Source organism: Antechinus flavipes, chromosome 5 (assembly GCF_016432865.1).
Source record: "Antechinus flavipes isolate AdamAnt ecotype Samford, QLD, Australia chromosome 5, AdamAnt_v2, whole genome shotgun sequence".
In the NCBI taxonomy this organism is placed as follows: domain Eukaryota; kingdom Metazoa; phylum Chordata; class Mammalia; order Dasyuromorphia; family Dasyuridae; genus Antechinus; species Antechinus flavipes.
In genome coordinates this window covers 283630627-283653710 of record NC_067402.1, presented here as the reverse complement: position 1 = coordinate 283653710, position 23084 = coordinate 283630627, and the positions used below count along the sequence as shown (strand labels likewise).

Sequence of the window (23084 nt, the reverse complement as noted above, 5' to 3'; positions counted from 1 at the left end):
CCCATGACCTCTCAGGTCCCTTTCAACTAATGCTGAGTTAGGTCAACAGAGTTGTGAGATTCACTGATAGGTAGACAAACCCAAGGATTACCAGCCTAACAGGCCTTCAGCACTTTTTCTGTAACAAGATACTATTAAAATGAATTGCCTCAGTCCTTTCCCATTCTGTAGGAATCAGCAAATGGGAAGAAGTGTCTAAACTCAGTAAGGGAAAGATAGAAACCATCTAAGTTCACCTTGAAGCTTGTCCTTGAAACTCTGATTTTGTTCTAGTGGGTGATAGAATATCAGCTATGGAGTGTCAGAGTTGGGAGGGAATCTAGAACATAGAATGTCAGAGCTGAGAGGAAGCTTAGAACAGGGAATGTCAGAGCTGGGAGGGAGCTTAGAACAGGGGATGTCAGAGTTGAGAAGGAGCTTAGAACAGGGGATATAAGAGCTGGGAGGGAGCTTAGGACAGGGGATATCAATGATAGGAAAGGCCTTAGAACATGGAATATTAGACCTGGGAGGACCCTTAGAACAGGCAATGTCAGAGCTGGGAGGGACTTTTGTGATCATCTCATCAAACACCTTTTTACTTTATTGAATTTTATTCTTAAATTATTTTTATATACAATTTTATCCCTACTCTATTCTCTATTATAATCATAACCCCATTGCATTTAGAATAAAAAACATACATTAACTCACTCACAACAAAAACAACAGACTCCCTTTGGATCCCCTTCTAAGTTTCCTTGCTTGTGCATTTGCATCATCATATGGAAATTTCCCTCTCCCTTCTCTTTGTGACTGTGTCACAGCCAATACTACCTCTACTCCAGCTTTCCTTTGCTCTACTTAATTCCATGTCCTTCCTAATAACCCAGTTATCTTCCCCTGTCCTCATCAAGGATGTCTCAGCATGGTGTGGAGGTGACCTTGTCCTCGAGAAGGGGCTGATCAGTGGAGGGCGAAGCTCTGCTCGGTCCTTCTGGGATGGAGAGGTGGGAACGGGCCCTGTGATGTGCTGAATGTTCTCTCTCCAAACCATGATAAACAGCCCAATCCTTCCCTTGTGAAAATGATCTGTTACGTGAGGGAGGATCTGAAAAAGCGCTGGCCATTGAGGATCGCTCATTCTGGAAAGTGCCTGAGTCACTGACATTCATGGTGATGGAAGCTTTCCCTCCCTCTCTCATCCTGTCCTTGCCATCACCCTGAGATTCTTTTTCTTATAAATCTGTTCCTTCTCATGGGTCAGGCACTCGGTGGCCCTTTATCCAGAGGCAGTGCTGGGGTGCCAGAAAGAGCCCGGACTCGTGTTCAGAGGAGCAAAATAAAGAGTTTGAACCAGAGCATGGGATCCGTGACCTTCTTTTTAAAATAATTTAATTTTAATTTTTAATATTTTAAAAATATTTGAATGCCAATTTTCCAGCAAAATTTAATTCTTTCCTTTGCAATCCTATTTATTTTATTTTATTCACTTAAAACTATTATTCTTGTAATGCCGGAGAAACTGAGGCAGGAGAGAGATTAGAGAGTTTTTAATATTTTGTTAATGGGAGAGTAAGATTGACTGGCCAGGACTCTCGTCTCAAATTATCCAGTCAGACAGAGATAAAGATATACTGGGACCAAGGAATCCATGTTGGTCCCAGGGCTGGAGGAGACTGTCATCTCAAAGAATCCAGCGTCCAGCATCCAGTCGCCATCCTCCAGCAATGAATGGAGGAACCCCAACTTCTTAAATACCTTTTCTCTAAACAAAGGAAAGGGTAAGAAGCTGTCAGGATGGGGGAGGCCATAAATCCTTTTAAAAAATCCAGAGACAGGATGTCTGAATACACAGAGATATCTTGGGATATTTTAGAGGGATATTGTAAATTCTTGAGGACAGAAAAGAGTCAGGAGGTCTACTCTCTTGTTTATCTTGCCTGGGCTAACAATTACCTTAGAGTAATTGGTCCTCAGCCTTAATGGACCAGAGGGAGATTTACAGCTTAGGGGAGTAATTAGGGAGACTGAGATAAGGGAAACTTGTACAAGGAAACCGAGTCAGGACAGTTAAAGGGAACTGTGGCATAACATTCTGAGCAAGACTTTATGGAGGATTATACAGGAAAGATCCTATAGGAAGGGTCCGAAACAAACAAAAAGTTTAAGGATCCCTGGATCAGCTGATCTCTAAGATTCTCCCTCTAAATCCTAAGAAACCCATTGGCTCTTTTTTAAAAGATGAAAGTGACTATTCCAACCCCTGTACTTTATTAATGTGGGAAATAGAACTCACAGGGGTGAGGCGTTTGGTCGGAGGTCACTCAGCAAAGAAGCGACAGAGCTGGGATGAATAATTAGAGTCCAGGTTGCATTATCTGGAGTCCCGTGCTTCCCCCTCTCCACACGTCATGTTGTCTATTTGTGGAAAGCCAGCAGACTGGGTCCTGACATTCACATTCTAAGGTTGTCAAGGGAAGCAGAGGTAGGAAGATTCCAAGATGTGTTTACATAACTTATTAATAATAATCGAATCTTAGCTCTGTTCCTTACTAGCTGAGTGATCTGGATCACTGAATCTCCCTGAGACTCAGTTTCCTCATCTGTAAAAATAACTGGATGGCACCTAAGGTCCCTTCTAGTTTAAATCTTTGATCGTAGCTCAAAGATCTCATAGACATCCTTTTTTATATTTTAAAATGAAACCCACACATGAATTGTCTACTTTTAGACTCAAAACACCTCTGCAGGTTAGGCAGAGAGGCCTAATGCTGTTCTCTTTCTTTTTTAGAAAATAAACTAGACCTGGAGAAATTAAGTCACTAGTCTCCCCAAATTTAATTTAATAATTAATCAACTGATTAATAATTCATTTATATGATATTTTGAGCTTTATAAGGCACTTTACAAAGATTATCTCATTTGTTTCTCATGGCAACTCAGCAAATGGAAATTATGATTTCCATTTTACAGATGAGAGAACTGAAGTGATTTGTCTTGAGCTACAGAACTAGTATGTGTCTGAGATGGGATTTGAACTCGGGGCTTCCCGAGTTCAAGTTAGCATGGAAATAAACTTGATGTATCGCTGTTATTTTTTCAGCCATCAAGAAACTCTTTTCTTAACAATTTGAGGATTCCTCTTCTAAACGATGCATGTGGACTTCTGCCCCCAACCCACACTGCTTCTTATTTCAGAGACAAAGAAGATGGTCTTGCAGTTCAATATTTATTGAGCTCCTCACAGTAGGGTAGACGCTATACAGAGCATACAGATAGACTGGCTCCCTGCCCTCAGAGGGCTGACAGTCTAAGCGGTGGTACACCCAGGCCGTGACATATCACACCGTATCATATCGCACATACGACAGAGAACTAGCTCAGTGACCCTCCGGCCGCCACCGTCCTCGGGAGCCGAAAGCCAAAAGCTCGATGGGATACCAACGTCTGATCCGCTTGAGATCGACATGATGGGAAAGCTAGAGAAAAGAGCATCACCAGCAGGACATGGGAAGGTAATGAGGAGGAAGAGTGGGACAAAGAAAGAGCACGGGTTCCGAGGTCAGAGGAGCAACCTTCTAACGCTCTATGGTCTTGAATGAATCTCTTCATTTCCCTGGGCCTCAGTTTCCCCATTTGTAAAAAGGGTTGAGATGCCCTCTGAGATCCCCTCCAATTCTCAGGCTATTGGTGATTAAGACCCGGCCTGAGAAAAGTCCTTAGTATTAAGAATATTAACAAGAGCTATAAATATTAAAAATATTCTTAATACTGATGAATAATATTAATAACAATTAAGAACATCCTTAATTATGAATAACATTCAAATACATTAAGAATATTCTGGATAATATTACTTTAAACAATATTAATATTCTCAATAGTGTTATTTTTATCATTAAACTGTATCTTCCCAGCTTCCCTGACCTATACTGTGTTTGAGACAACCCCAAATGAGAAGTCTGGTCTGGGAAGGAGAGGAAATACAAGGCAAGGGAGAGGTTTATAAATAAGTCAGCTTTAATTATCCACAGTATATATTTACATTGGGGGAGATGGAGAGGTGGGGGAAGGGAGGCAGTTAGAAAGCCCCAGCGGCCTCCTTGGGACAAAGTGGGCAGTGGACTGGGATGCAAATGGGGGCACTTTTTGTATCGTACCCCAAAGAGACAGGACATGTGGGCAGAAAGCCAGACCTACGGTCAAGGTCCCCAAATGCAGGTCCAGTTTCTCCTGGTTATGTATGAGAGTGTACATCTTGACCTTTGTGAGACTCCATTTCCTCATCTGTAAAATGGGACTATAATACTCACACTGTTATATGTGAATTTTTTCTGAGGAAATAGATGTGCCCAGCTGGCACAGCTATAGACACGGACGTTATTATTGTTGTTGTAATTGCTTAGAAATTCTGTAATCCAGGGGAGGCCGGCATTTATTCTGTGACAGCGAAGTCTCCAAAAGACCCTCGCGTGGGGACATCGAGGCTAGGTTGGCGCTGCTGCCTTGGGGTCATAGAAAGAGCTCCCTGGCTTTGAGTCAGACCTGGGCTCACTGCCTGCCTCCTGTGGGATCCCAGTGCTCACCCCCATCGGGTCTCACTTGGGATAGTGAGGTTCAGTGAGAAACTCCTTGGCTCAGCTGATGACTTGTATAATGAGTCCCGTCACTGGATGGGCATGTGCCCCTGCCAGCCAGGACTGCATGAGAAAAAGGAGGCCGGGGAGAAGAGTGGGATTGTCTCCGGCCTTACTCCCTCAGACCCAAATGGGTGAAAGCCCAATGGAGAGGGCATTTGTGTCTCAGAGAACTCACCTGCCTGAATCAGGGAGATGCCCAGAGGCAGTGCCCAGGGGCAGGAGATGCTCAGGGGCAGGAGATGCTCAGGGGCAGATGACACTCAGAGGCAGTGCTCAGGGGCAGGAGACACCCAAGAGCAGGAGACACCCAGGGGCAGGAGATGCCCAGGGACGGTGCCCAGGGGCAGGAGATGCCCAAGAGCAGGAGATGCCCAGGAGCAGGAGACACCCAGGGGCAGTGCCCAGGGGCAGGAGAAGAGGTCCCCAACATGAACAAAATATACATAGGATTGGGGCCGAAGTGTGCCTGTGTCTCTCCACTTGAATTTGTGCATACATCATATATATACATATACGCACATATATGCATGTGTAGGTGAAGAAATTGCACTATTTTTACAGACAACTCGTATGTGGAGGGGGGACCTTAAGCTTGGGAAAGACTTCCAATTTGGAGTCAAAAGATCTGGTTTCACTACTTCTTATCTTTGTGACTTTGGTCAAACCACTGTACCTCAGTTTCCTTAGCTGTAAAATGGGACTAATATATAACATACTCTCTAAGGTCCTTTTTAATTTGAAATTCTATGAACCTGAGCGCTTTGGATTCAGGAGAGTTTCACATCCTGTAACTAATGCTTGTATCTAGGGGAACCTTCTCTGGGGCTCAGTTTCCTCATCTGTAAAATGGACTAGCTCTAAGTCTACAGTCCTCTTATGACATGATATTGGTTCTTGAGCCGAAAAGCTTGTGGCCAGAAGACCCGGGTTCAAATCTCCGCTCTGCAATTTACTGGCTTTGTGATCCCAGTTAAGAGACTTGTCCTTTCTGAGGTCCAGTTTTCTCATCTGCAAAATGGAATAATAATATCTAATTCCCACTCCTGCTCTCCTTCACTGGGTAGAAGAGCACCTGGGTAGGCAGGTGGGTGGGCAAAGGAGGCAGGGGGATGCTTGGCTCTAAACCTGTCTTTGCCAATGGAATCTTGGGTCAGTCATTCCCTCCCATCCCAGAACCCTTTGGGTCTTAGCCAGAAAACAGAGGGAAATGGAAAGAACATTGTATTTGAATCATAAGAGCACAGATTTAAAGATTCATCTAGTCCAATTCCCTCATTTTACATTTGGGGAAACTGAGGCTTAGAGCAATGAAATTATTCATCCATGCTCGTGTAAGTTTTGAACTAGGATTTGAAACCAAGTCCCGTGATTCCAAATCCAGTCCCTTTTCCTCTGAAATCAGAGGACCTGAGCTAGAATCTTGATTCTCTTTGCTGGGAGTCAGGGCACCTGGGTTCAAATCTCAGCCACCACACGAGTCAGTTTGCTCATCTATAAGATGAAGTTTTTTTTTTTAATGCTTGCACAGTCTTACTGAGTCATCATCAGGAAAGTGCTTTGTAAACCTTAAAATGCAGGAGAAAGAAGAAGGATTTTGTCAGCCTCAGTTTCTCCATCTGTAAAATGAAAGGATGGGCTTAGATGATCCCTAAAGTCTCTTCCAACTCCACAATTCTCTAAATCTGTGATCTATGAAGCTTCAAATTTAGGAATATTATCAAATTCAACCATAAAGCACCTCCCTTTGCCACAAACTCATGGGTGGATCCTCCCCCTTGTGTCCACATGGGCCACTCCTATCGGAATAAGATGCGGGTTCTTGGGATGGTGCTCTGCCATGTGATGCCAATTAAGTCAGTTACCCTTCTAAGTCTCGACTTTCTAATCTGGAAAATGGGGGATTTTCACGTTTACTTCCCACCCTTCTCCCTCACGAGGAAAACGCTTTGCAAACAATAAATCACTAGGGGCTGGGCAGTTGTTATTTTTTAAAATCCTAGTTGGAAAAGGCCTTTGAGGGCATCCAGACTCATCTCATCATTTTACAAATGAGGAAACTGAGGTATACAGAGTAAACATGACCAGCCCTAGGTCATAATGGTCAATAAGTGGGAAAGCTGGAATCCAGCTGAGATTTCCCTGCCTCCAAATCCCCTGGCCTTTTCGTGGAACCTCTTGGGAATCTTTACAAATCTGTGTATAAAAAGGAAAGGAACCCTTTTTATGAATCGGTTAAGTTAGTAGAGAAAGACTGTCCAAGACCACCGCCATTGGGAAGAGAGGTTAGGATGAGCGCCAATCAGAAGTCTGCTTCTGCAAGGACCTGGGGGAGGGGCCCGGTTTGTGGAGGGGGCAGGTGGTTCGTGGGGCTGTTGGGGAGGGCGTCCTCTGCTCCCCCAAGGAACAGGCGGCAGATGGCCTGGCTAAGGATGGTGGGCCAGGCTTCGATGATTTGGGAGTCCATTTCTATCCTCATCCAAGAGACAACAGCCACAGGGATAAGGACAAATGATAAAAAAAACAAGAAGCTTCAGAAGATAAATGTTCTTGGTACATCAAACACACTTCATATCAAACACACAAACACTACTAGTTTGGGGGGGGAAGGGGGGATCATCAGGAGAGAAAAAAATCAACAGCAGAAAATAAGATCACAAATTTCTGGGGAGGGGTCACCTCTCTCCTGCGGAGAGCGCCCCTCCCCAAAGCGGAGGACTTCCACCTCGACAGCCCAAACGTCCCCAGACCCAGAGAGAAATCCAGTTCAGAGGCTCAGTTGGATTGAGTTCTGGAGAAAGGCCCGTCGGAATTCTGTACGACAAGGTAGTCTCCCGCAGGAGCTGAGAGCCAGCATCCACATCATCCCAGCTGAGATCTCTCCTGTTTCCTCCTTGCCAGAGACACTTCTGCCAAGTGAAGGGAGTCGGAGATCCCAGGAAGAAAAAAAGGAGAATCGGAGGTGGGGGGAGGCGACAGAGAAGACCCAGAAATATTTACAGAGCCCAGGGGGCTGCTGCCCTTGTGGCCAGTGCAGTTGGGCTCCCAACTGCAAGGGGAGAGAGGGCAGTCTGGCTGCCCACTCCCCTCACTTCCCCCTGGCACGGCTGGGGGCATCCTCCAGAGCCATCTCCCTTAAGGCACTGCTTGGGTGGGCTGCCCTCCTGACGTCTCTCTTCTTACTGAATGGTGCATTTCTCCCTCTCTCGGGCTTGGCCCTCCCGCAAGACTTTGGACTTGATGTATTTGAGGTCGCTGTTGACGCTGGGCCGGCGGGCGAACGGGGAGATCATCCCGTAGGCATCCATCTCCTTTACCCGGCGCATGCAGAAGGGTTTCTGGTGGAAGGCGTCTCCGTACTGGACGGAGATCTTCCGGTGCAAGGCGGGGCTCATCTCGTGAGGGAGCTTGGCCATGCTGAAGAGCACGTAGAACATCTCATCCACGTTGGTGTTCTTCTTGGCCGACACCTCGAAATAGGCACAGTTCTCGTCCCCCGAGACGAGCAGCTCCGCCTCGGTGGTGGGCACCTGGCGGTAGAGCTCGCCGTGATCGTTCTTGTTGCCGCAGATCACCATGGGCAGGTCGGCCGTCTCCTTGGTCTTGTTCTTTAGGCAGGATTTCACTTCGAGGATCTGCTTCTGGAGACGTTTGACTTCGTCGAAGGACTCTCGGTTATCCAGACTGAACACCAGGATGAAGACGTCTCCTGTGGGAGAGAGCAGAGAGGAAGGCTGGTCTAAGTGGACGCCAGGATCCTGGGAAAAGGTGCCGGATCTACTTTTGAACACTGCCTCCGCCCATTTTTGGGACGTGTGGTCTGAAACAAGGTGCTTTACTTTTCTGATTTAGCTTGTGGTGGATAGGGCACTCAGATGGAAGGAAGAAAGGAAGGGATAGAGGGTGCAAAGGATGAAGGGAGAGAAGGAGGAAGGAGGAAGACAGGAAGGACAGAAGGAAGAAAGGAAGGAAGGGAGGATGGGAGGCAAGGAGGAAGAAAGAGAAGGAGGGAGGAAGAGATGAAGGAAGAGAGAAAAAGAAAGGAAGGAAGGGAAGGAAGGAGGAAGGGATGAAGGAAGAGAGAAAAAGAAAGGAAGGAAGGGAAGGAGGGAGGAAGAGATGAAGGAAGAAGGGAAAAAAGGAAGGAAGGGAAGGAGAGAGAAAGAGAAGGAAGAAGAAAGAAAGAAAAAAAGAGGACAGAAAGAAGGAAGGAAGAAGGGAAGGAGAGAGAAAGGGAGGGAAGGAGGAAGGGAGGAAGGAAAAAAGGAAGAAGGGAAGGAGAGAGGAAGGGAGGGAAGAAAGAAGGAAGGGAAGGAGGGAGAAAGGAAGGAAGGGAGGGAGGAAGGAAGGGATGAAGAAGGGAGAAAAAAGGAAAGAAAGAAGGAAAAAAGGAAGGAGGAAAGGAAAGAAGGAAGGAAGGAGAGAGGGAGAAAGAAAGAAAAGAAAGGAAGGAAGATAGGAAAGAAGGAAGGAGAGAAGGAAGGAAGGAGGGAAAAGGGAAGAAAGGGAGGGAGAAAAAAGGAAAGAAAGGAAAGAAAGATTTAAGTATCTACTATGTGCCAGGCACTGTACTAAGCACCTTACAAATATTATCTGATTTGACCTTCATGACAATTTACATTTGAGGACATGACAAATTACATTTACAGTTGAGGAGCATGAGGCAGCCAGAGATTAAAAAGCTCACTCAGGATCACACAGTTAGTAAATTTCTGAGCTGGGATTTTCATTCGAATCTTCCTGACTCCAGCCTCACACACTTCCTAGTTTGTGATCCTGGAAGAGTCTCCTGCCGGTCTCAGCTTCCTCATCTGTAAAATGGGGATCTGAGTTTGAACATTCAGCTTCCTCATCTGCCCACCTTTCCCTCGGGGACGTTTACAAGAAAATCCCATGGATTTACTCAGAAAATGAGCAAGTTGCTCAATAACCTCTAAGCTTCCTTCCTGCTCTAAGTCTCTGATGTTATAGGTGAGTCTCAGTGTTCTCATCCATAAAATGGGGATAATAAAACTTTCACTGCCTTGCTCACAAGATTGTTAGGGAAGAAAGTGCTATAAAAAGCAATTGTTATTGTTAATAATTCCCTGGTTTTACTGCGGTTACCATGGCTTTTTCTCAGAGGAGCTGTGGGCAATGTCAGCCTGGCAGTATTTTCCACTCGGGCTGCCAGGCCGTGTCCTATTGTGATAATTCCACACCCCCGAGGATTCTACCGCCTCTCACTGCATTCTGGCCTTCCAAAATGGAGCCCTGCCTCCCAGCTGGGGAGAACAATGCTATTGAATTGATTTCTTTTTAGCGTTTCCTGCAAACCAATGGCACGTTGGATGTGGTGTTGAATGCAGAATTGCTTTAGACACACTTTGGCTCCCCAGTCCTTCCCTTTTCTCTCTCTCCAGCTGTTGTTCTGAAACTGTTTTCCCTCATAGAGAATCGTGGGCTCAGAGAAAAATCAGAGGAGGAAGGCTCCTTCAAGGCCATTGCATTTTACAGATGAGGAAACTGAGGCAAACGGGATCAAGTGACTTGCCTCTGGTCACTTAGCTAGTAAGTGTCAAGTAGCTGAAGATATATTTGAACTCAAGTCCTCCTGTCTCCAGGATCAGGGTTTTGCCCACTGCACCACCCGGCTGTCCCACGCCCTGAAATAATTTCAGGGTTTTCTTTGTTCCCAAGCTCATCCCTAAGGGAAGCGGAAGGAATCATAAAGAACAGATCATGCAAGAAAAACCTCATTTTCTTTAGTTACAAGGTCACTAAGTGGTTAGATCAGGGGAAGGTTATAAGTTTTGTTTAAATTGGAGCAAAATATTTGACTCTTCTTCTGGAAAGATGGAGAGATGAAAGAAAGAGAGCTGAATTTGTGGTTAGGATACTTAGGTTCACATTCCTGCTTAGCTGTGTGCCTTTGGGACCCCCTTGCAGGCTTTGGGTTTCCTCCTCTATAAATAATCAGGTTGAGCTACACAGATTTTGAGATCCCTTTTAACTCCAGTTTTGAGATTTTATAATCCCAAAATATCTTGGCCTCAGTTTCCCCATCTGTAAAATGACAGGGTTGGACGATCTGGCCTCTGAGGGCCCTTTCAGTTAACTGTAAATCTATGATGCCATAGGGTCCAGTCTAGTAGTACCCAAAGTGTGTTCTGAGACCCTTTCAGAGGATCTGCAAGATCAAAACTCATTTCGTATTAATATTAAAATTAGGAAAGCTAGGTGGTACAGTGGATAGAGCTAGGCCTGGAGTCAGGAAGACTCATTTTTCTTAGTTCAAATCCAACCTCAGATACTTCTTGGCTGTGTGACTCTGGGCAAGTGACTTAACCCTATTTACCTCAGTTTCCTCATCTGTAAAATGAGCCAGAGAAGGAATGAGCAAACCACTTCAATATCTTTGCCAAGAAAATCCCCAAAAGCTCACAAAACCCCATTTTACAGGTGAGGAAATTGAGGTAAACAGATTATGGAGGTAGTCAATGTCTGCTTCTTGACTGAAATGACTCAACAGCCCAACAACAAAAATGTTTTCATTTCTAATGTGGCAAATGTTGGTAGATATAACTCACTTAGACAAAAGCTCTTTCAGGTGAGTCGGTAATTATTGAAAAGGGTCCTCGGTAATTTTTAAGAGTATAAAGGGATCACGAGATCACGGAGTTTGAGAACCACTGTACAATTAGCTAGATCTGGAACGAGTTGAATGGCTAGCTTCCAAGAATCCTTGTTTATGGCTATATTTCATCTCGGAAGGAGGTCTCCAGGGAAGTGTCCCAGGGATCTATTCTTGGCCCCATTTGATTTAAGATTTGTGTCAGTGACTCGAGCCCTTCTGCTCTTCAAAGGACACAAAACTGGAAGGAAAAGTTTGCATCTGGATGACAAGTTCAGGATCCCGCCCCCAGATCTAGCTTGATCATTGGGCTAAAATGCAATAGGGATTAATGTAAAGTATATCTCTCAGGGTCCAAAAAATCAGTTTCACGGAAACAAACTATGAGAAGCATGAAAGGACAGAATTCTTTCACAAAAATTTTTTTAGTGGATTGAATAGTAGAAAACACCAGCCCCATTATGAGAAACATAATGCCCAGGGGTTAGAAAAGTTTAAGTTTTCATTCTCTGCCCCAGTGAGCAAATGGCACCAGAATTTAAGAAAAAAAAAGAAATAGTTAATAATAATATACTACAATGTATAGTAAGTAGGGTTCGAACATGGGGTCACTATGTGCTAGTTCTTTTTCATTTGATCTTTACAACAAGCCTGAGTAGTGGCTGCTATTATTAACCCCATTTTACAGATGAGGAAATTGAGGTAAACAGATTATGGAGGTAGTCAATGTCTGCTTCTTGATGCCAGACCTAGCCCTTAACTGTCTCTAATAAGGACAAGGAAAACTGTCACGAGGAGAGCCAGCAGAGTGAAAGCTCTCAAGATCTTGCCCTACAGGATCAGGGAAAAGAATAACCTGGAGAAGGAAAGACTTCATTTCCTAAGTGCCCTCCTGTGAGGGGACTCTAGATGGCGCTATAGTGGATAGAGCACCAGGCCTGGATTCAGAAAAAAAAAAAAAAAGATTCAAATTTGACCTCAGACACTTGAACTAGCTGAGTGATGGATCCTGGGAAAATCCACAACTGCTTTCCAAAAAACAAAAAAAGAGTTGTCTGATGGAAGAGGCGATCAGACATGAGGAGCAATAAAAGGAGCTGCTGTGGGGTGAGAGGTTTATTATGCATCAAGCAGCTCTTTTTGGTAGCCCTCCTTTCTGCCTGAGTCCTCACTCAGGGCAGAGAAGGCAAAGCCTTCAGAATGAACCCCTGGATTCGCCATATCTTGGAGGAAGGAAGGGCTTTCTGCCTTTTCCCCTGCTTCCTCTCGTTCCCCCACCCCCAATCCCATCACTTTGCCCAAATGCTCAGCCTGTTTTCCCTTTGCTGAGCTATCCCCCATAACACAGTGTGGGCTTCTTCTCAGAATCCTTATCCCCATCAAGGTTCATTCAGATCAGGGATGATGCTTCTAGGAGCTCTTTTTTAGCTCCCAGAATTCAGGGCTGGAGAGAGATTAGAATCAGGGCTCAGGCATTTTGCACGAGGAGGAAACTGAGGCTGAGAGAAATGGCAGCGACTCGTCCCGGGATGATTTCCAGACTCCTGGCTGAGCCCCAGAGAATTATTGGAAATGATCCGGCTCCTTCCACTCCCCCCACTATGCCCTTCTCCCTGCCCCCCCTCACTGTGTGCACTAAGTATAGAAATGCATGTTTCATTTATTCAATTGGATGTATTTGGGTCTTAGCCCCAGATGAGTTGTGGTGTCAGGGAAAGCTCTCCCCCTCCCCCACAACATCATGCAATATTAATGGGGCATATTCTGCAGGCTGCGAGCTCCAGCGAGTACCCATCAGTCACCGTGCTCTCCTCTGCATACAGAAACGCTGGCGCTGACTCACCTTGGGGCTGGCGCTCTGGGTTGTTTTCCCAACAAATTGGGGTGATAGGTTTGTCCCGATTGACCTTACTTGGGGCTCTCATAAAGAATCTAGAGTCTTGGGGTGCACCCCCAGCTCCTACCTGTCCCTTATGCTTTCTGTACCTCAACAATGGAAATGTTGTTCCGGTTCTGCCTTTGCTACAGCCAAGGTCAAATGAGACATGGACGTGGAGGAAGCTGAGCCTTTAAACAAAAGCTTCTTGAGGGCAGGGACTGTTTGGTTTGCCTTTTTCTATCTCCAGGGCTCAGCACCATACCTGGCACATAATAGGTGTTTAATAAATGCTTTGGGACTGATCGATTGACCAGAGTTACCCCAAGATGAGGGGGAATGGATGGATTTTGAGCCAAACCATAGGAGGCAGTGCTGACTGTAAGCTCCTTGAAGGCAGGGAATGTTTGCATTTTGTCTTCGGATCCACAGTGCCCGCCACAGTGTCTGGCACATAGGAGTTGCGTCACTAATGGATTGATTGAAAGGGGTTTGTTCCAGAATGACTGGAGAATTAGGATTCTAAGATTTTTTTTTATGTGTTTTGCCTCTTTGTGAATCCCCAGTGCTCAGCAGAATGTTTGGAATATAGTAGGTGCCTAATAAATGCTCGTTTACTGCTTAACATGTTTTCTGTTTTTCTGTCTCTTCTGCTTAAACTATCACTGCCTTCCCTCATCCAAACTCTACTTAGCCTTAAATATCCAACTCAAGTCTATGACCACCCCAGACAGAAAGCAAGATCACTGTTGGAAGAACAGGGTTCAAATCTTGCCTCCGCTAATTACCAAAAGAGTATCTTTAGACAAATGAATCCCTCTCCCCATGAGCCACCTCCCCCACCTTAATTTCTCCATCTGAAAAAAAATGGAGCAGGACAAGATAATCTCTGAGGTCTCTTAGTTCTTATTCCCTCAAAGCCAGGAGCACCAACATTACATGGATGGCCAAGGAGGACTGTGGTCTTAAGACCAAGATGACTCCTTCATGTTACAGAAGAGTAAACTGAGGCTGAGAGGGAAAGTACTTGGTAGCTCCCCCTTCTGTCCGCTGTCCACCACCCTTTGCCTCCTCCCCTCCAGGATCTCACCTGTGAGGATGGACAGCCTCCTCATGGCTGGGAAGGGGTGGTTGCCTGATGTGTCCAGGATGTCCAGCTGATACATGTCCCCCCGGATGTTGTAAACCTTTCGGTGAAAGTCCTCGATGGTGGGAGTGTACTGGTCTTCAAAGCGGCCATTGAGGAAACGCGAGACGATGGAGCTCTTGCCCACCCTGGAGGCCCCTAAGACCACCATACGATAGGAATTCTTGGCGGGCACGCTCAGCGCGCAGTTCCCACTGGACGTTGTCTTCATCATCGCTTGGGGCTGGTGGGAAGGAGGGAAGAAAGGAGTGTGAAAAGCGTGAATGAAAAGGCCTAAATTCTAGAGGGGAGACACACTCTTGGTAGCCTCTTCCAGCTCGGTGATTTACTTACAGTGATTGTTTCATTGAGAAGATTAGTGAGAGAAATCCTGTTCAAGTAAGGAATTAACTAGATGATGTCTATGATGCATTCTAGCCCTTTGGTTTTTGTGATTTCTCCTTTTCAGCTTGAATATGCTGTGTTCTAAGGTCCTTCCCATCTCTGACACCCTCTGGTCTAAGCTTCTGACACCCCCTGCTCTAAGTCCCCTCCCAGCCCTGGATCCCCTGTTCTAAGCTCCCGCCCAGCCCTGACATCCCCTGTTCTAAGCTCCCGCCCAGCCCTGACATCCCCTGTTCTAAAGCCCTTCCTAGCTCTGACACTCCATGTTCTAAGTTCCCTTCCAGCTCTGCCATTCCATGTTCTAAACCCCTTCCTAGCTCTGACACTCCATGTTCTAAGTTCCCTTCCAGCTCTGCCATTCCATGTTCTAAGACCCCTCCCAGCTGTGTTCTTCTGTCTGGGATCAGGGCATAGAAAAAGCCCAAGAGTCACATAAGGAGGTTTTTAGGGTGACTGCCATCTCTGGACTTTCTCTGTTGTTTCTATTTAGACTGGAGTTTGAAGAGGGGCATTTGGTGGGGAGGAAATAACCCTCTATCTCAATGGGTTTAGTCTTTGGTGCAGAGCTTGAGTGTCTTTTTCCTCCTCCTCCTCTGCCTTGCCAAACCCCGAAGAATCCCAAGCTTTGCTCTCCCCTCCCTTAAACCTCTTTTCTGGGCTAGAGTGGGCTAAGAGGACTCAGGTTTTTCCTCTTGCCATGGAAAATAATGGAGCAGGAAGATGCATATTCATTCCCTGACTAGTAGAGACTAAAGGTAGAGAGGAAGAATAAATTTCCCCAGGGGCTATTAAATACTAGAATGGGCACATGAGCTCAGCTGGAAAAGCTTTATGCTAGAAGTCTTTAAAAAACAAGATAAGCATCTGGAAGCACCATAGTGGAGAGAAGGCCAGATTTGAAGTTTAAAAGATCTGAATTCAAATTCAGCCTCAGTTACTGGTATTATAATCTTTGGGGTCCCTTAACCTCTGTTTACCTCAGTTTCCTCATCTGTAAAATGGAGATAATAATAGTATTTATTATGAGGTTTATTATGAGGATCAAGAGAGATAATATAAAATGTTTTGCAAACATTAAAGCATCACACAAACGGTAGCTATATCATCCCCATGCCTGTCAGTATTCATGAGTTCAGAGACAGAAACAAAAAACAGACCTTCCAGGGACTTCTGATTCCCTATTCAAAACAAGTCCAGAGCCTAATCCTAACATTCAAGGCCCTCCAGAGTTTACTTTTTCAGACTTATCTCCCATGGTCAAAAAGCATTATATAAATGGAAGCTATAATCATCCCCATCCCTATCAATACTTATGAACTCAGATCCAGAAACAGAAAACAAACCTTCGAGGGGCTTCTGATTCCCTACCAGAGCAAGTCTAGACACTTAATCCCGGCATTCAAAATCCTCCTAAGGTTACCTTTGCAGACTTATCTCCCATAGACAAACTGATATTCCTGGAATCGTTCCACAAAACTTGAGCTCCTAACATTCCCTCTTCCTAAAACATTTTGCCTTATTTGCTTCTCCGACTTCTTTTGCCAGCCTACTTCCATCCCATCCTCCCTCCCCTTCAAGTCCTCCCTCAAATTGTCACCTCTTTCAAGAAGCCTTCCTTGATTGCCTTTGTGCCCCCAGTCAGAATCATCTCTCCTACATTTCTTATACAGTATTTTGATTCATATACATGTAGATGCAATTTGTGGAGTCCTTCCTTGTCTCCTTGTTAGAAGAAATATTCATTCTTTCTCTCCCACTAGATTATTAGCATAAAATTATAATAATGGCTGGCATTTCTATAGTGCTTGAAGGCCTGCAAAGTGATTTACATACATTATTTCATTTGCATCTCCCAGAAAACCTGGAATCTTTCATTCATTCATTTGTGTACAGGGGAAGAAAGCCTGGCGCTCTTGTCAGAGAGCCATCCTGCCTCAGATGTTTATTACCTGGGTGATGCTGGGGGAGGGACTTCAGCTTTCTCAACCTCAGTTTTCTCATCTACAAAATGGGAGATAACAATAGCTCCTGTTTCGCAGAGTTGTTGACAAGATCAAATGAAAATATATTTGTGAAGTGCTTTTGCAATCTTTAAAGCACTCTATAAATGCTAGCAAGTATTATTGTTATTCATTTTAGATCGATAAATATTCACAGTATTAATAATTCATTCATTGGGATATGTCGAAAAGACCGTTGGGTTTGGAGTCCCAAAAACTGCTTCTGAAGCGTATTAGATGTGTGATCATTGGCAAGACACACTCTTTGTGAACCTCATCTGTAACAGAAGGGGGTTAGTGTCTGTGAGGTACCTTTGAGCCTTGGAGTTGTGTGTGACTGTCAGATATGGGTAGAGCACTCTTCCTGATACTAGGAAGTTTATAAAGATGAATCAAGACAAGCTTTGCATATTAATGCTATATCATTTTTTTAAAAAGTCAATCAGGGAAGGCATCCTGGAGGAGGGGACACGGGAGATAGGATTCCAAGTCAAGGTAAATTCAAAGTAGTTGCAATAAAGTCCTTGCCACTCTGCCCTTCCCCCTTTCCCTGAGCTCAGCCTGGCTCAACCAGACCATGGTTTTATTAAATGAACTCCAGACCTCAGACTTCCTTGACCCTCAGGGCAGCAGACAGGTTGGTCCTGTTAAACTGGTCTGGGGCTGATGCTAACTTTCCTTTGGGCTGGAGGGAGCTGGGAAAATGGACATTTTTGTTGATATATCCCTGCCCCAGGAGTCACAATCTGCTTTCTCCAGGGGCCCAAAGTCTCACCTACCATCTCCCTAAGAAGAGATATTCTATTCTCACCCAACTCCGTTCCCGGACGCTGGAATTAGGGGCCAAAAGTTGGGGTCCTTTTTCTGCTTTTCTAACTGGATGACATTGACTAATCACCTCTTTCTTTTTAGCCCCAATTTCCTTCTCTGTCAAATTAAGGGGATTGGACTAAATGGTTTCATTCTATATACCAAGATGCCGTGACCTATAAATCCACCTCCAAGGAAAACAAACTCAGCGTTTTTCCCATCATACTTTGCCATTCATACTCCATTTGCCATCTCAAGCCTTTGCATAGGTTGGCATGAAATGCTCCCAGCCTGAGTGCTTTCTTGAACACCTCATTCAAGAGATCTTTTGTATGTTCCCCACTTATTAGCTCTTTCTTGACTCCCCCAAAGAAATATTTGTTTTATTTTATCATTATACAACTCTTTATTTAGTTATCAGCAAATATGTTGTATCCCCTTAATAGAATATAAGTTTCTGAAAGTTAGGAAGAGTCTCATTTTTGCTTTTTTAGCTCTAGTAGGGACTAGTAGGTTTTCTGGTTGGTTTATAATTTAACCACCCCCCAGGCTCTGTGCCTGCCCTATCTAAGGTGATAGGCATCTCTATTTAGATTCTTCCTGGAGCTGGAAGAAATCTGCCACTTAGGACATCTCCATTTAAGGAACAACAAAGATTGGCCAATGTTTCAACCTTGGATCTGAGACTAGGAGGCTGGTGGGTGAATGGAGACAGATGAAGACCTGAGGCAATTAGAGGTGGCTCTTTCTCTGGGTAGTATCCCCTGAAAACAATCCCAAACAGCACTCCTACCCCACACGTGCCATCTCTTAATATTCAGCAAGGATCCAGAATTATGAAAGCAAATAGGTAAGATGAAAAAAGAGGAAATGAAGGAGAACTGGTAGAGAGGGAAAGGAAAAAAAGATAAATGGAAAAGGAAAGAAATTGAAGAGGGAGAGATAAAGGTAAAAGAAAAGAGATGGGAAGGAGCTAAAAAGAATACAATTTAAGAGAAATAGATAAAGATAGATGATGAAAGGGAGAGAATAAGAAAAGAGAGAGAGAGAGATATACAAAGGAGGAAGGTGTGAGAAGAAACATGTCAATCAGTTAACAACCATTCATTATGGAAAAAGGGAAAAAGACAGAATGACAGATGAGAGAAACAGGGAAGAAATAAGGGGAAAGAGACAGGAGAGGAGGGAGGAAAGAAGGAAGTTCGGATGGAGAGGAAAAGAAAATAAATGAGAAGAGACAAATGAGAGAGATAAAATGAGAAAGAAATAGAAGGGTAAGGGAGTAAGATGAAAGAAACTCAGAAAGTAGAGAAAGAGATAAAGGAAAAGGGGGAAGAAGAGGAGAGAGAGAGGGGAAAAAAGAGGGAGAGGGGGGAAATGGAGAAAGAGACAGAAAGGAAAAGAGACAGAGGAATGTGAGAGGGAGAAATGAGAGATAAAGATGAGGGAGCAAGAAAAAGGCAAAGACAGGAGGAAGAAGGAAACATCTCTTGTTTTAAGGTCCATTTCATTTCTGGTCATTTAAGATGCCTTCCAGCTAAAAGAAAAGAAAGAGCAAGAAAGAGAGGAAGAGAGAGGGGAGACAGGGAGAGACAGAGAAGGAGAGATAGACAGACACAGGTAGAGAGACAGAAAGACAAAGACAGTGAAGAGAGAGAATGAAGAGAGACAAATGAGAGGGAGAGGGAGATGAAAGAAAGTTAGAATGAAATGGAAAAAGAGAGAATGGGGAGAAAAGGAGAGAGATTAAAGAAAGAAACAGGGAAAAGCAAGGAGAAGATGGGAAGAAGAGAAGGGAGAGAAGCTGCTATGTCTGGGAAATTTCCCACCTCTCCCTCCTATGTCTCCTGGGGAGACCCCTTCCCTGAACACTATGAGACCAGCACTGATTAGCGTAAGAATGTTGGAGCTCAAGTCCAAGATCAGGACTTGAACCCAATGTCAGGCTCTCAGCTTTTTCTGCTTCTTCATTCTGCTGTCCAGTGGAAAGATAAGGGGGCGGGGGGGTAGTATGGGGCACTAGCTTCTCTACTAATTTCTCTCAAGGGAAGGATAGACACTACACTCTCCCCCTAACACAAACACAAATACCCACACACCCACACAATTGCTAGAGTCATTTAGAAACAGGTCCAGACTAGATGAAAACAATCTTAGCATCCTATGGGGAGAATGACTCGGTGAGGCTCCTGAGCTGCAGGAGAGTGACCGTCATCCCTCATCCCTCATCTCTCATCAAAGCCAGCTTCTAAGAACCTGCTACAATCAGCTCTCAGTAAATCCACAACTGGTTTTTCAAAGGAATCAATAACTCACTCAAACCCCTCCCATGCATCCAGCAACGTTCTAGGCAGAGGGGATAGAAAGACAGGAATGGAACGGTTCCTGTGCATTTTTGGAGGGGCTGGCAACCTGTCTACCTATAAATCCAGTTCCCAGGTTCCCTCTGTGGGCCTCAGTTTCCTCATTTAGGCAAAAGAAGGCTTGGAGATTTCAAAAGTCTCTTCCAACACTAAATCCTGGGATTAACTGTGGTCCCCTTTTCTTGAGCAATCTGCCTGGATTCCAGACCATGAGAATATTAAAGTTCAAAAAAATCATAGATTTGGGTCTCACCTTTTAATGATCTAAAATGTGACCAGGCAAAGAAATAAGCATTGCTAATGTATAACCAGGGTAAGGTTAGCAGGAGGCTGGGAAGTCAGAGGTTCTGGGTTCAAGTTCCTATAAAGCTTACTACCTGTGTGACTTGAGACAAGTGTCTGATAACCTCTCTGGGCCTCAGTTTCCTCATCTGTAAAATGGAAGGGTGGAACACAATGGCCTCTGAGATCTCTTCCATCTCGATGATTTCTGATTCCAGAATCAAATAGAAATGTCTTGAGGATTATTCTTGGAACCTTGGGCCTTTTCTATTAGTCCAAGATCATCCATGGGTGAAAATGACCCCCCAGTTCTTGGGAAAGTGGTCTCCTCAGACACTCCCTACCCTAGATGGTTCCCTGGAAGGGAACTTTCTGTAGAGAACTGAGGTGACTTTTGCCATCCAGCATCATTGAAATAGACACTATTATTATATTACTTTGAACCTTCCTTGGGCTGTCTACACGGGGCAGACAAGCTTGCCCGGTGCAGACAGCCCCATGGAGCTTCACTGACATTTCTTCCATAACACACAGCTGGGATGGCACCTGGTGCCATGATGCTTCACGAGAAGATATTTTTCTAGAGGGGGCAGTATGACATCCTTGAGTCTGATGTTTAAATTATCAGGCTTGCGAACATTGCCTTGATTGGCCATTTTGAACTGTCCCTCCTGTCTCTTCCTCTTTATCTGTTTATCTTAAAGTTCCCTTGATCACTCCTTTTTCACAGAATTATAGGATCACAGATTTAAAACCGAATTTCAAAAGCCATTGACGTCTCGTTTGACAGATGAGGAAACTGAGGCTCAGAGAAGAAAAGAGGTTTAGGATCACAAAACTGGAAGATTGTCTAGCCTGGCCATTTTATTTTACAGAGGGGGAAAATGGAAACCTGGAAAGGAAACCTCTGACACATAATGGGAGGCCTGAGTTTCAAACCCAGGATATCTGGTTTCAAATTCAGCCCTATTCCATTTTCCCCTACTGTATCTCTGTGTTGCTATGAAATCTTGGGGGGAAATCATAACCCTTTTTTTGTAATTCATAAGATTCAAGCTCAAACTCCAACGCTGTTCACAAAATGAAATCGGGCAAATCACTACAATACTCTGTGCCTCAGTTTCCTTCTCGGTAAGATGGCCTCTGAGATCTCTTCCAGAGACCTAAATCTATCATCCCATGAACCTATGATCCACCCAGAAACCCTTTTGCTTGAAACCTTAGATTCTGTTCCAACTGAAGTGAACCTTCTCTAGTGTTGCTGCTGTACATAACCATACGCCTGGCAGGGTGAGAGAGGCAGCATGGACCAGTGAAAAGAGCAAAGGACTTCAAGTTAGTCAAACCTGGGTTTAAATTCCTGTTCTGACACATACCAGCCCTTCCATCCTGAGAAAGTCATTTCCTTTTTTCTGGGCCTCAGTTTCCCCATCTGTTAAATAAGGATAATAACCCTCTCTCCCTCAACACACATACCTCATATGGTTGTGAGGAAAGAGCTTTGCAGACCTTAAAGGGTGATAGGAAGGAGAGTCTTTGTCAAACTAAAGGCTATTGAAGCCTCTATCTATATAGGGCAAACTGGCTCAGATTCAAAGAGCCCAATAAGAATTTTCTCCCAGAGCCAAGCCCAGTCCACTCCAGGGGCCCCACAAAGCTTCTGGACAAAGACAGGAATATAGATCTAGAGTTACATGGAACCAGAGTTTATAAAGTGCAGCCCCCTCATTTTACAGAGGAGAAAACTGAGCCCCCTTCCTCTCCTTGATGGTCCCTACTATGTGAAAAGGCAAGAAAAAAAGGCAAAAAAACCCCAAGAAAATTTGAGAGACAGAGGATAGAGAGAAAGAGAGAGAGGGAGAGAGAGAAAAGGAGAGAGAGAGAGAGAGACAGAAAGACAGAGAGAGACAAAGAGAAAGACAGAGGGAGACAGAGAGAGAGAGAGAGAGACAGAGAGAGAGAGAGAGAGAGAGAGAGACAGAAAGACAGAGAGAGACAAAGAGAAAGACAGAGGGAGACAGAGACAGAGAGAGACAGAGAGAGACAGAGAGACAGAGAGAGAGAGAGAGAGAGAGAGACAGAGAGAGAGAGAGAGAGAGAGAGAGAGAGAGAGAGAGAGAGAGAGAGAGAGAGAGAGACGCATTTGCATTCAGAAATGTCTCCTTTGGAGGTAAAAATTCCCTGCGAAGGTTCTCAGTCGGATATTTGCAATAAAACCGCGGACAGGACAGAAACCCTTGGGAATTGATTCGGTTCTCTCCCCAACCTCCGACCCTTCCCTCCCTCCCCCCCGCTAATTTTGGTCTCAGAAGGAGAGACAATATATTGGGAAGGGCTCTGGAACAGACTGGGCTCAGCGCTGGGTTCAAATTCTCCCACAGACACGAGCTGTGCAAATCCAGTGGCCCTAGACCGTTTCCTCATCTGCAGACTAGGGGAGGGGTGCGATCGGAGATCTCTAAGGTCTCTTTCAACTCAGACTTTAGGATGCTGTGTCCTTAGGGGCGACGGCCCCTTTCGTCGTTGCACTGGGAGGGTCTCCCTGTCTCTTACCTGGGTGTGGAGGGGGCAGTCCCGACCCCCTGATGCAGCGACAGTGGTTTGTCCTGAAGCCTGTGGGAGACTGCGGGGCGACCGGCGATCGATCGGCTGCTCTCGCACGGGTCGCAAGTCACTGGCCCCGGGGTCTCTCGGCTGCTGGACAAGCCTGGATCGACCGAGACGGATGCGAAGGCTCCGGAGACCCGAGCCCCATGGGGCGCGCTCCGAGGGCGCTGCTGGCCTCTGAGAAGCCTCCCCAAGTCGCCTTCTTCCTCGAACAAGCAGAGCGAATCAAGCCGGCAGCCGGGGACTGGCAGGTGGGGTGGGGAGGGGGGCGGAGGTGGGGGTGTGTCTGCCCTGGCTGATCACTAGTCTAAGCGCGAGGGGGGTGGGGGGGAGAACAGTGTGTGCTCACCCAAGGCAGGTGTCAGGGGTTATAAAACTCCGGG

General features: G+C 45.3%; 1 protein-coding gene across 1 annotated transcript; it reads right to left on the bottom strand.

Annotated features, from left to right (window-relative positions):
• Window positions 1–3192: 3192 nt before the first annotated feature.
• Window positions 3193–22922, bottom strand: RASD2 (RASD family member 2). The gene is made up of 3 exons (XM_051961623.1): window positions 22648–22922; window positions 14199–14478; window positions 3193–8328 (listed from the first exon to the last, which is right to left on the bottom strand). The coding sequence occupies exons 2-3, from the start codon at window positions 14467–14469 to the stop codon at window positions 7799–7801; spliced, it is 801 nt and encodes a 266-aa protein (XP_051817583.1). The 5' UTR covers window positions 14470–14478; window positions 22648–22922; the 3' UTR covers window positions 3193–7798.
• Window positions 22923–23084: the final 162 nt, after the last annotated feature.